The sequence below is a fragment of the Dermacentor andersoni genome, chromosome 11, assembly GCF_023375885.2.
Source record: "Dermacentor andersoni chromosome 11, qqDerAnde1_hic_scaffold, whole genome shotgun sequence".
Taxonomy (NCBI): Eukaryota; Metazoa; Arthropoda; class Arachnida; order Ixodida; family Ixodidae; genus Dermacentor; species Dermacentor andersoni.
The window spans coordinates 77,109,286-77,122,545 of NC_092824.1; the positions used below are offsets into that span (position 1 = coordinate 77,109,286).

General features: G+C 45.7%; 2 protein-coding genes across 4 annotated transcripts in view; one reads left to right on the forward strand and one right to left on the reverse strand.

Moving 5' to 3' along the window:
* Positions 1-680: 680 nt before the first annotated feature.
* Positions 681-4,525, reverse strand: Exo70 (exocyst complex component 7). The gene is made up of 3 exons (XM_050167325.3): positions 3,836-4,525; positions 2,790-2,987; positions 681-2,335 (listed from the first exon to the last, which is right to left on the reverse strand). The coding sequence occupies exons 1-3, from the start codon at positions 4,061-4,063 to the stop codon at positions 746-748; spliced, it is 2,016 nt and encodes a 671-aa protein (XP_050023282.2). The 5' UTR covers positions 4,064-4,525; the 3' UTR covers positions 681-745.
* Positions 4,526-4,600: 75 nt separating this feature from the next.
* LOC126517568 (proteasome assembly chaperone 2) overlaps positions 4,601-13,260 on the forward strand; it is a 37,355-nt gene continuing 28,695 nt past the window's right edge. For all 3 annotated transcript variants that reach the window (XR_008609648.2, XR_008609649.2, XM_050167323.3), the window contains exons 1-4: positions 4,601-4,749; positions 6,540-6,702; positions 9,849-9,907; positions 10,550-10,668. Coding sequence is in view for 1 of the 3 variants with exons in the window: in XM_050167323.3 (XP_050023280.2) it covers positions 4,690-4,749; positions 6,540-6,702; positions 9,849-9,907; positions 10,550-10,668 (401 nt within the window). In the remaining 2 variants the exon portion in view is untranslated. The remainder of the gene's footprint in view (positions 4,750-6,539; positions 6,703-9,848; positions 9,908-10,549; positions 10,669-13,260) is intronic.

Consider the following 13,260-nt stretch of genomic DNA (forward strand, 5'->3'; position numbering starts at 1 on the left):
ACAGTATGCCTCTGGAGAATGCTGTGCGGACGGCTATGAAGGCGACTGTAGCACTTCAGAATCCCGACCTGAAGGTCCCGAATACTACACGGTGACGATCGCTATTGGTCCACAGTAACAGCTTTTCTGGTTGGGTCAAAACAGTCACTGCAGAATTTGTCAATATGCGGAATTTTACAGTGCCTAGAATAGCACCACAGGATGATCATATTGGGGCGCATACAGTGTACAACACCTCCAGGGAGCCACACCGGCTCCCTGGAGGCCAGAACATGTGAACACGTTCAAAGAATGTGGGGCATTGACCGGCCTTGCCTATCTTAGCGGATGTCTAGAAGGGACAAATATCTTAGCAGATGCTTAGAAGAGACAGAAAACAAGACTGCACCCTGGCAAGATAAATTTTTTTAAGTCACAGTATCTTCATTCTTTCTTTAGGATGTGCAGTCAAACCTTCTAACAACAAAGTTGCTTCCCACATGAAAATACCTTTGTTATAACCAAAATTTGTTGCATGGATACATTACATACAGACTTCGGCAAAAAAAAAGTCATATTTACTTTGCTATATACGATAATTTGTTAAATCCTTGTTCGTTGTATCATGTTCTAACTGTGCTAGTACTTTTAGATCAGAGTAGTGAACTCGCTCCATGTAAAGTAATGCAACATGCAAACAATCAAAAGTCTCACCAAGGTTTATTAAATAAATAAACAATGTGTTCACAACACTGCCAAGCTCCAATCACGCAGCTGCATCAAAGAACTGGTCAATCAGGTTCGACACCTGGAGCGGTGTGTACTTGAGATACTTGTCCGGGTTCTTTGTGAAGGGCACCGAGACGTACTTGTCGTAGAACATCTTGTACTTTGGCAGCACGAACTCTTTGTTGTCGCGCTTCAGGCTCTCTCGAAGTTCAACGTCAGGTACGGCGTATGCTTTCTGTACGCGGTACAGCTCTTCCAGCTCGCGGTTGAAGCCAGTAAACTTGTCCTTGATGGTCTGCCGGTCCTTGTCTCTCAGTTTGGCCCCACCTGCTGCAACCGCGGATGTAGAAAGCGGGCGGTCCACCTCCAGGACGTAGTGGAGCACGCGGCTCCAGCTCTGCGAGTACAACCGCTTCTGGTCCCTGATCTGTTCTTCATACTGCTGCCCCAGAGTGGGCTCATACATTTGCACGACTTCCAGAAGACCCGACCGCACCAGCGCCCTCAGGACGTAGTGCAAGTTGTTCAGCCGGAAGACGGCCTGCAGGGCCTGGTCTTCGTATCGGGCACTTTTGTTGTGCAGTGTCAGGTTGAGCGCTGACAGGACTCGTGTCACATACTGCGCCAGCGCAGCACGGTTTGGGTCCCTGCTCTGGCTGAATGACGCCAGGTCCCAGACGGCCAGCACGGCCCCAGCGGCCTCGACAAAACCCAGCAACTGCTCGAGCACCACCATCACATTGCTGGTGAGCTCGTGCACGGTGCCGTCTCGTGGCATCTTGCCCTCGGGATCGCCTTTGACGCTGTCCACAAGCTCCTCGAGTGCCTTGTTCAGCGTCGTCTGGAGGGTGACGGCCAGACCCGGAAGGCGGGCGGCGGCAGCTCGGCCCGAGGTCGGCCCGGACAGAAGAGACTCATAGTCCTTGCGCAGCGACCGTACGTGCTGGAGGACGGGGAACAGGCAGAGGACGCTGACAAAGTCATGCCGGGCAACGCAACGTTTGACGCGTCCGGCCAAGGCCTCGCCTTCTTGGGTGACGGCCTCCAGCGCAGCCAAGACGACCCTTTCCAGGGGCAGCGGCAAGTCTGGCCCCAGGACCTTGCGGAGGAGCTCGTCCTCAGCTTGCATGAGGCGGCAGAGAGCTGTCAGCGTGGTCAGATATGCCTCGACCTCCTGGTCCAGGAGCTCGTCCCTCGATGAAGTCTCCTGAAGGCCTGCGACGTCGGTGGCCCGTCTCAGGCCACGCATCAGGGCGTCATGCAGGCGGCGCGGTACACGGCTCTTGCGGTTCCCACCCAGCTGGGGCGACGACGAGGGTTGCGGTGGCAGTGTACCGCTGCTTGCCGATCCAGTCTTGTGGTGCTCGCGCAGGCCTTGCATGGACCGCACCAGGACGCGTGAGCGATGTGTTGCATACACGTCTAGGTGTTCGGAGAGGTTGCGCTTGCGGAGCCACGACGAGATGCGAGAGAGGTCGTTGACCACGGCGGGTGGAAGCGGCTCCAGTGCTGCGGCAGAGTTTGTGGGCGATGTGGAGGATTGGGGACAGTCGGCTTCCACGATGTCAAGGATGGCGACAGGTGCGACTGGACGGCTGTGCCGTGCCAGCAGAGCCTCGAACTCGGCCTGCGTGAGTATAGGTATCATTGAACATGCGCATTAGAAGAATTACCATGAATGTTTCTGACACGGACAGATAGGAAGAGAATAACCGTCGCTAAATTTGGAAGGGCACCACGTGTACAATGATAAAGTGGTTTCTTCATGTGCTGCTACAGGGCTGCTAGACATGCCTTTTGTGAGAGGGTTTTCATGGGAAATGAAACAGTAATCGGCACGCACAATGCTGCACAAGAAATTCTGCACATTGAGCTGTTCGCATATGTGTGTAACTCGCTGGAAACTCATTAAAAGGCCCTTGACCAGGCCACACTGCAAGTTTCTTTTATATGCTGGAACTCGTAAGGCACCGGCTAGGGAGCATGGAGAAGATAGAAGAAACTGAACTTCCATTTTAACATGTCACCAGGAGGCAAATACAGCCCCCCTAACCACGGGGAAGTGAAACTGTGCGACTTACCTGCAGTCCTGTGACACCCTCATTGAAGAGCTGCTCGAGCAGATTGGCCTCGATGTTGTGAGGGCTGTTCTGTTCAAAGTAGTCTCTCGCCTTCTCCACCTTCTCTATGGCCTCAAGGAAGGTGTCCAGGTTCTGGTCACTGGGACCCTGGCTGATTTTGGGCTTGGCCATCTGGGACACACCGTACAGCTGCACCACCTGCACCACAAAGATCAGATGCCATGGTCAAACCTCACCCATTTTAGTAAAGCACAAGTTAGGAATACTAGTACTGACATGAGAAATGGTGCTGGAAACTGGTTACAAAATGGATACACACAGCAAAAGGGATAAAAAAAAATAATATATTGTTTTCGGGTGACGTGACGAATGCAGCTTCTCGCTGTGCCAGTATCCAAACACAATAGCCACGATGACAGCAGTGTGCCATGTTATCAGGCGTACATTGTCTTGCTTTTTGAAGACTGTGACCACTTTTTGCCAGATTACCACTGTTATCAATTTATCGCTTGGTGCAAGATGCGCCTGTCATGCTGTCACATTTCTTCCTTGCGCAACTTTTCGACATGCTAGCACCCCAAGATAATGCTCATGATGTCAGTGCAAACCATATGTAGAAAATAATGAACCTTCACGTCCCAGACTTACGTTTTGGCTATGAGAAACAGAGTAAAATGGTCTCCAGTTTAATTTTGAATCCTGGGCTTATTTGATGTGACTTAATTAAATCAAGGCAAACAAGAGTGTTTGCTTTCTGACCCCATTGGCACGGAGCTGCCGTGACTGGGAACAGAAACTGTGATCTTACAATCGGCAGTAGAGCCATACAGCCATTCAGCAGCGGGTCAAACAGATGAGTACGGCTCAATGCAATTTACCAGATATGCCCCAGATTCTCTGAGGAAGAAGAGACACGCAGGCCATAAACTAAAACGATTGATCCCACAACGTGGCATCGTCATGAAGCGCAACACAAACACGCATATGCACCGGCAGAACAAGAACCCCACAGCACGAATCGTGCAATACGTCGCACGCTCGATCACCTCTTCGAGTTGGGCCAGCGTGCGCTCGATGTTCTCCTGGCGCCTCTGCAGGTTGCCCGTCTCGTGGTACACGGGCAGGATGGTGCGCTCCAGCTTCATGAGGCGCTCGTCGAACGACGACAGGATGCCGCACATGCCCTTGCTCAGCTGACTGCTCTTGGCCAGCGCCTCCTGGAACAACTTGATGTTCTCCACCTGGCGCGCCACCTTGAGCTGAACCCCGTCCATGGTCGCCGACGAGGATCGTTGCCTCTGCGGGTGACTACGTGTGATCAATCCGGAAGAGACTTGAGGCTCGCTTTCTGAGAGGGCAGCTTCCTTGCTTCAGGCACCGTCAACTGTGCTCGCGAATGCCCGACTTTCGGCTTGGCGTAAGCATCATCGGCAGTTTTTCTTCTTAAGATATCGAGTATTGTGGTACAGTATTAAACGACGTATACCACGCTAACCAACGAAGATGTGCTTAGAGGTTTCGAGTTTCCAGTGGATCACGGAATAATCAGGAAATTATATCCACAAATAAGACACACCTCCTGGCTTTAATCCCGGCAGTTCTCATTTCACAAGATCACGCTGATTCAGCCACTCCGTAGTTTCCCCAGTTAAACATGCAAACGTAAACGATAAGAAACAACCACGCTCATTTATACAACCTAATAAAATAAATACAATAAACTTCGAACTTTAGGATATTACCATGTCATACTTTATGAGAAATCTTGATAGTTTGAGTTACGCAAAGGCGCCTAGTTGCTGTCACAACCGCACAGTGTGCGGCCGCCGGTTTTCAAGGAAGGCCTACGGCGCTGAATTTGTGTGTTGTCATCGCCGAAAGTTCCGTCTAGTTGGTCAGCATGTTTGTGCCTTTGCAGCCCTTCAAAGGCCACCAGTGGCACGAATACTCGCTTGTGCTGGTAAGTGCGCTTGTAATGCAATCGTCGCTTGACATTAGTGCGGGGATGCTAAGAAAAGGACTTCGAACGTGCCCGCGGACGCGCTGCTCCTGTTCGTGAAACTAACAGAACAAACATGCGAGTGCGCTGTCTTGATTTAGAGTGTCCACATATGCTGTCATAATGAATATTATGCTGTTGACGTCTTACCTAACGCTTGCCTTTGCTATGAATGGCTGTAATGAGCTTAATTGTGTTCAGTAGTACTAGGCAGTTCGAGCGCTTCCTACCTTGTTTGGTTGCATTCGTTGTTGTCGTCTGTACAGAGGTCTGTAGTTAGCGGTCTCTCGAATAACAAAATTTACAGTCTTAACAGGCCTTCAGCTTATGGACGTACATATGGTTTAGCTCTGCATAACTACATTCCTTGTGATTGAAGGTTTGGTGCGTTCATCAGTTGGAAAATGACCATTGTCCTGTGGTGTAACATTGACCCGAGCCACTGGTCTTTCGCCAATGTTGCAACTTGAGCTGCACGGACATGCCACGAAAATGTGAACGATCAGGGGGAGTCATAATAAGCAGTAAATCCAAGAACACCGAATAGTTAGCATTTAATAATAATAGTAAGGTTATCGCCTTGTTTTGAAACGCACACGGCCATTTTTCGCAGTAGTAAGATTTCAGCGCGGTGCTGCACTGTCATCGTGGTTATCCTTTGCCACCGTCATTCGCAACAGTGCACGAAGTTGTGACATGCAATTTAGGCGGCATGCAGTCCGACTTAGTAACGTGCAGTGTATCTGTGACGAAATGGAACGTAAGGTAGCGTGATTTTTAAGGAAAACAAGAGCTTATAGGAGACACTAAAGGGACGTTTTAAAGCTTACTAGAGTTGTAGACCATGGTCCTGAGATTCACTCAGCTCTTGTTCTGTGCTTATAGATCACATAGCCACAGAAAACCACAAATTAAAATTGCGGTACACATCAGAAACTGTTTCGACCATTATTTAGTCACTCTAGCTTGACTTCGCATTTGCCTTTAACAAATGTCCGTTTAAAGGAGAAGGCTCATTTTCTTTTCCTAAAGGGTCCCCAAACTGATCGACGTTCAAAATTTCGTTTTATAGTAGGAGCTGTGTACCAGTCTTAAATGAACACAAAACTGCAATAATTTTTTTAAATTATGTTGTCATAGCAAAGTTACAGGTGTTTGATGAGCAACTGAGTGGCTACTGCATTTTCTCGCTCGCCTTTGATTCCTCCTCACAGGATCTCTCTTGTACTTGACGCATATTTAATTTCACCAACTCCATGCAGTGCACTGAAAACTATGGGGCATGTCTGCTAATCGTAATAGATAACCGAAAGATTAACTCCTCCATTGTACGCCTCTGATCGCCCCCCACACAGTACTGACTGTATGGAAGCTCCACAAAATTATCAGTGGCACACGATGGGCAACCTTCCTCGTTTCCCAGAACACACAGCCGGTTCTTGTCACGTTGGGACTCTTGTCCCTCGGCGATTGACCAATTGGCAGCTTTTGACCTAGTGTTGTCATGCACATGACCCTGCTAGTGTCATGATGTGTGAAGAAAGGACTGGAAAAGTTGGAAGTGGAGCACGGGAATGTTTACTGAATTTGTGGCTTCTGTGCAATGCCATCTTAGCCGAAGATGATCATGACATTCTGTACACAATGCACATGTGTTTATTTAAATGTGTTCAAAATATTAAGTGGTCTAGGGGCCCTTCAATAGATGCTCTTGAGATATAGTAGTGTGACAATCTTTGTCTTCTTTCCAGCCTGTTGTGTCTGTCGGCAATGCTGCTCAGCTGGCAGTTGACCTACTGCTGTCGACACTCGAGACGGAGCTGGTCGGCTACATCCACTCGACGGCTCTTGTGCCACTTGTTGGCGGCAATCCGTATCGTGTTAGCGACCAGAGGCTTGCCACAGCGTGCCAAGGTGAGGTACCTTTTAACTTCCTTCCATGCATGAGCACAGTGTCTGCATGCGAGGGGGGGCTTTTGAGCCTTGACGTATCAGTGGCCTGTGGACATGAAGGCATCGTTTGGAGTTATTGCTCTTACTCTTATAGAAGTTAGTTACCTTTACATTGTTGTCCACAAAGACTGTCATGTGACTTTCTCTAATTATACTTGCGTTTCACCAACTCCCTAGTGTAGCGAAGGCTATAAAACGTGTCTGTCAAACAGTTGCAACAGCTAGCTGAGTGTTTCAGAGTAGGAAGGTGGGCTCGCCAATCATGCGTTACTAATAACCTTGCAGTGATTCCATTCAGTTGTCATCCTGCTGGAGATGATCAGAGGTGGACAATGTAGGAAGGCTTTCTTCTGATTCTCTTTTCTGGTTGGCTGATGAAACCCATAGCTTTCGCTATGTGGACTTGGTGCAATGTGGTATGACTAAAGCAAACAAAATTGGCATTGACTGTGATATTCCTTGACATTCAGTCATATTACTTTGATTCACACTATACATAGTAGGTCTTTGTATGTCATGTAATGTTGCTGGCCATGGTTTATCAGGTGTAGTGCTCATTGCAGCCAGAAGCATCTTTAAGAAGAAGAAAAGAGAAGAAAACCGCATTCTTTTGACGTCTTGTGAAAAAATGATACTCTGTGTGATCAAGGGAGGGAGAGGCGAGTCAGTACAGTAGCTGATGGCATGGCATGAGCAGTGAAATGCTTTTGAAAACGCATTTGGCAGTGTTCTTACTTCTATGTGGGCCAGTACAGAACATGATGCTTTCCGTAGTAAAAAAAAAAATGGAAGGCAGTTTGTCATCAGTGCACTTAAGCCGTGCCATCAATACGCTCCATGATATACAACACATCCAGCATGTTTACATAGATTCATGTTGCTGAAAGGTAGGCATAGAAATGTGGATACCAGAAGGTTATTGCATCAATCCAATGATAATTCAGTGTAATGTTTGTTGATCGGTGATACACTGTCTAACCTTTCGTTGCATTGCCATGATTGCAAGTAGAAGTGAAGAAATCCACCTTTTAGTTGAGGTTATTAATAGCGGTAGTATGTGTGCAAGTCACCCCACTATTATTTTGCACTAAGAAGTAGAGTAATGCATAAACAGTTTTCTTTTGTGCATGCCCACATGTGTCCATTGATTGATGTGTGGGCACTGCATTTCCTTGAGCATGTGTAGAAAGCTTTTGTGTTCCTTCTTTTCTGCCGCTGTACGACTCTTCATTTGAGAGCTGGAATTTGCTTTGTTTGTCCCCGCTTGCATCTACATTTGCACACCGGCCCTTCAGTCTCATGAATCCTTAACAATTTGTTCAACTTTCAGTTCTTCCGTGTTTACATCGACATGCTAGACCCAAATTCTGGCTTTAAATGTGGTGCCAAAATGCGTGCATGGTTCAAACATCTTGCCTAGGCAACAATGGAGGAGACGGGAGGGAAATGGTGTGCAGTGGCATTAATTACCAACTAAGGCTTCATTTTTGATACCACTTGTGTCAGTCATTTTTTCTCTTGTCTCATCCGTTGTTTCCACGCTAGCAAGTTTCATTATGGAATACCAACTAATCTGATTTCTGGCATTGCATCCCCAGGGATGTCAGCACAAACGTGTGCGCTGCTATCTGTTTCTTAGGGTAGCAGTACTATTGTGGGAGTCTCACCAAGGTGCACACTACAGATCACGCATGTTTTTGAAATCGATTTGATTTCTATAGCGTATCTGGTGCTCTTTCCTTTGAAGTTAGCTGCTTGCTTAACGATCCACTGTGCGCACTTCTAGTGGGCTAGGGGTTTACATGGATGCAAAAGCAAAATACTCCCCTGGTGTGTGCCCTAAATTGAGTCATGACCTGTATTGTGTACAGTTTGGGAGTCTTTGATCTTTTCTGGCAACCGACTGCATGGGAAAACTTCCACAAATTGGTGTCTCATCACATGCTTGCCTACCTTTGTAGCATTGCACACGCGATTCTTAAAATTCGTCCTCTTGTACTGTTAGCACCAATGAAAATGTGAACTGTGGAACGTGCAGTTCCTGTGCAGTTTTGAGTAAAACAATTGTCACAAGGATTCCGGACTAACTTTGATGTGTCAGAAGTAATGTTCACTACATGTAAGAGTGGGTCATAAATCCCTGTAACCATCACTTTTCACCAAGCTATGCGAAAGCCACGTGAAGCACGCCATTTGCATTTTGGTTAGCGCTCATAAGTACTGTTGCGAAACATTGAGCGTTAGTAAAAAAAATAGTCAAATGCCTCTACAACGAAGTGCTTGGGACTTCCAAAATCCTTTATTATACTGGCCACTTCATTGTAAAGATGGTTGACCATACTGCTAGCAATATAGCAGGCTAAGCACGTTCAGCAAGTGAAAACCTTTATTTAACATGAATGCAAGAGTTACTTAGGAAAATAAGTCTGCATATAGAATTTGCAGCTGCAGCCGATCTTATGTCATCAAGGTTCATGGCAGGCTCCACGAAAGCTCGGGAGTGACTCAGTGTACAGCTGCAGAATGTTGAAGGCCACTATTGCTTATCTTGTCAAAATTCTTGGCAAGAAGGCAGGCTGTTCAACTCTGGTGCCTTCACCATTGACCCCTTCACTTCCTTCCTGTCCTTGATGGCTTTGACAATGTTGGTTGTCAGTTAGGGTGGGTGGTGGTACCATAGCTACTTAGGAGAGTGGACCTTTTTGTGCGGTCTTTGTTGTGGGGCTGACCACTGTTCCCTATGCAAAGCGCAGCTCAGTGCCTTCTATAAAGCGCAGTGGCAGCATCTCTCTGTGCGTTCATTGTAAAGCAACAAATCAGCTGTCAGAGACTCTGAACTTGCCTTGTTGTACAGGCAACTTCGTAGTGGTGTTCAATACAGAGGCGTTCACAATGCATATGAGAGATAGCAATTTGGCGAGGAGAGATGAAATTTAATATACAGGTAATTTCATTGTAGAGGCATTCGTTGCAGAAGCGCTTGACTGTAGGTTGTGAAATGTGGAAGGTTGTTACCTGTGTTGACCGTCATTCCTATGCAGAAAGCTTGAGCACATAGTTTGGTGCCAAGATTTGCTGATGTTGCCTTATTGTCATCTTCCACTCAGTCTACGTGTGCCACCGAAGCAAGCTTCTAGTGGTGCAGCAGAGGACACCTGTTTCAGCAGTGAGTGTACAGACTTGCTTTCTTTCTCACCCAATGCTGCCGCAATAAGGTAGCCCACACTTCTTAAACATGAGAATTTCATTCATGTTCTTTTTGGTCTATTTCTGACAGATGAAGCTCCACAGCTATAATGAAAAAAAAAAAAATATGCTTGTTTTCTTTTACATTTTCTCATCTGGCAGTGGTGAGCCATGGTTTCATGTTTTAGTGCTGAACTGGACTCTAACAGAAAACGCCTGCAAGATTGCCACTTAAAATCTAGCCACGAGCTCTCCAATAAAGCAGAGTTCGGTGTAATTGGCTTTTTCAAAAGTAGCTGGTCTACCTTGTTGAATGTCTGTCATTGTAACTCTCACACTTGAAGCATGGTGTTAACATACACTGCTTTGTTGCACGAAGATGCTTTGTTTTAGTACCCACAGATGCTCAGTGGCTGATAGCTATTAATATTTATACAGTTTAGGTCATATATATTGCCACATGATCACATGCTGACTTGGCGAATTGCTCACGTTTGTGAGATTACGCTGTCATGTAAATTGAAAAGACACTACTTAACAGGCCTTTAGTTTGGGTGCAGACGGATGTCATTGCATGGCCGCAGTGGGAAACGCCTACTTTCCTCTGTTTGTGTGTTGACAGAACTGCCGCGCTGAGTATCGCCAGTTTCTGACAGAGTGGATCAAGCAGGAAAGGTTTCGTCTGGTCATCATGCTCTCCAGCTGCCTCTCCCAGTTCACCAACCCCTCCGACCTCCCCAGGTGCGTCCAGCTTCAGAATTTCGATCGTAGCTGGTCTTCTCATTGTTTAGCCGAGTCAGACAGGCCGTTTCTATGGCCTTACTGAGGTTCAAAAGATTGGCGAAGCTTACAGGAAGATGGTATCTTCAAGTGATTAGCAGTGGTAGAACAAGAAATGTCACCGGAGCCAATACTTTGACAAGGCAACTTGTGAAGACAAGCCCAGTGCCATTCCTTGTTTATAAAGATGTGCGAATATATTGATTCTTGAGACCGAATTGAATATGGATCGAATAGTGACAGAAGCGAATCAAATCGAATATTAGTTTTCAAGTAATGAACAGCCATTTTACCAATTAATATAAAACAGTGTTCGCATTCTAGTATTCATAAGGTTAGCAAGTTTCTGTCATTACATAGTATGTTATGAAGTGTTGTTTATTAGAAGCACAAATAGAGCATTAGGAGCAAACAAGTGGCTTCTTCGCATGCGCAGGACTCTTCGGAGAGTGCAAATTATCACTGTATTGCCTGTTAAGTATGGCTACCTAAACGATGTAGCCTGCTACACTGCGTAAGTTCTTGTTTTATGTCTATACTATGCCCACGGGGGTAAAAAATTGCTTCTGCTCCAATTTTATGTTTATTTGGGCGCGCTTGACAGCTTGAAATGCTCAAAAGGTATTAGAAAAATATTTGCATTTTCGAATAGTGATTATTTGATTCGTTATTCAAAAGTTGCGAATAATCGAACATCCCTACTTGTTTGTTACATTGCTACTAACCACTTCAAGGCTAAAATTTGTCTCTTGTTAAGATGGTGAACCTTCTAGAATTGGAACAGCTTCCCATTAAAGGAGCCCTGAACCAGTTTTTATCAAAGTGGAGAAAGGCATTTGAAGTGAAAATAGGCTATTTCAGAAATAACTTTGTCAGAAAAAGTACTTAAATACATACAGCAGAAGCGGGATTATTAGCAATCAAATAGGGTCTCCTCTGTGCTCCCATTCCTTCTTCAATGCTTTGCACTGCGAAGTCTACGGCGCGGTGGGGTGTGCCCTCAACGCTCTGCCTTCTAAATGTCACTATAGCGCGCAGTTCAAATCTCATTTTAGATGTTAACGCAGACGGCACGACTTCCGCCTTTAGTGCCTACACCACGCTAAACATAAGCCAAACGCAGTTGTACTTAGTGAGCCGCAGTGCGCTTAGCCAGTGGACTTGTGGCGGCACCCCGTGACAGTCGTGGTATTTATGCCATATAGCCGACCGCAGCTTGATGTCGGCTATCGGCCAATAGCAAGCCATCTAGGGAAATGACGAAATAGTGCATCCAATGACAAAATAGTGCGTCTAGAAGAGAGTGAGGACAGGGTCTTCTGATAAAAAAAAAAAGAGTTTGAGAGAAAGGTGACTTCGTGATCCGCTTGCGAGCTCCACACACTGCGTACAACAAAACTTGGCTGAGATGTTCACAGCAGCGTAAGCTACCCGCGGACTATGTTATTTCACCAAGCTCAAGAGGTGGTTGAGGGCCCCTTTAATGTTGTACCCAGTTGCATTAAGGAGATGCACCTCTGAAATCTATTTTCAGTAAAAATGAAGCTAGCTGAATGAAACCTATTTATTTATTTTAGAGTTCAGTCTCCCATTTTGAATGTGTTTTTGGTTTATCAAAATCTTATTTATTTTTCTGTTCCCCCCTGAGAATAGAAATAGTATGATCTCTTGTGTAAGTTTGCAGCTTCGTGTCATGACTGAGAGAGTGTTATATAATATAGTCTGCATTGTATAAAATAGCCACGTGGAACACACATTGCAAGGAAGCTAAAAATTAAATTTGTTTTGCTTCATAACTTAAAAAAGGATTTTTGAATCTCTACTGACACTTTTGTGATCGTTGTCGAATGGTGGTTTACCAAAGTGCACATAACCAATATCGCCGAGAGTTATAACTGAATATCTAAAAGGATGCATAGAATGCAAATGTGAAAGTCTTATAATTTTTAGCTTTTGGATTAAAAAGAACGTGCGGCTGGGCTGGATGGTGCATGCTAATGAAGCTAAGCCAGAGCGTAAGATGACAACCACGAAGTTCATTGTCTTTGTCTCAGTCTGACATGTGTTTTCGTGCTGATGTCAAGTAATTACCATATTTCCTTGATTGTAAATGATATTAAAAATGTAATAGTTTAGGGGGTTAGATTATATTTGAAAGTTTGGTTTAGCCACAACCTTCAGACAATGGTCGACTGCAAAACGATCAGTGCCAGAAGGCGGGAAAGGTTGTTGCTGATTATCAAAGTGACAACGAAGCAGGTCACAAACGTTCGAGACGTTGCTCTCAACAAGTTCAGACGCTGGTCTACATCGACATACCTTTGGCATACATAGCTTAGTTAGGTAGTTATAATTGATAATGCAAGCATTCTGAAAGCTCAACGTCAGATGCTGTGAAATGTTTCTTTTTGTTCACCTTACATACAAGAAACATATTTCAGTTTCCCGCCCTTTCGAATTATGTGCGCCGGCCTAAAATTGAAGCACGCTAGGTTCAAATAAATATGACAATTTGCTTTGGGATATTCATATCAATCAATCATTCGTTTGTGT

Coding starts and splice junctions, on each gene's coding strand:
- Exo70 (XM_050167325.3), bottom strand. CDS start 4,063: ATGGACGGGGTTCAGCTCAAGGTGGCGCGCCAGGTGGAGAACATCAAG. Junction 2,988..3,835: donor CGCTGGCCCAACTCGAAGAG/GTGATCGAGCGT, acceptor TTTGTGGTGCAG/GTGGTGCAGCTGTACGGTGT. Junction 2,336..2,789: donor AGGGTGTCACAGGACTGCAG/GTAAGTCGCACA, acceptor ATACTCACGCAG/GCCGAGTTCGAGGCTCTGCT.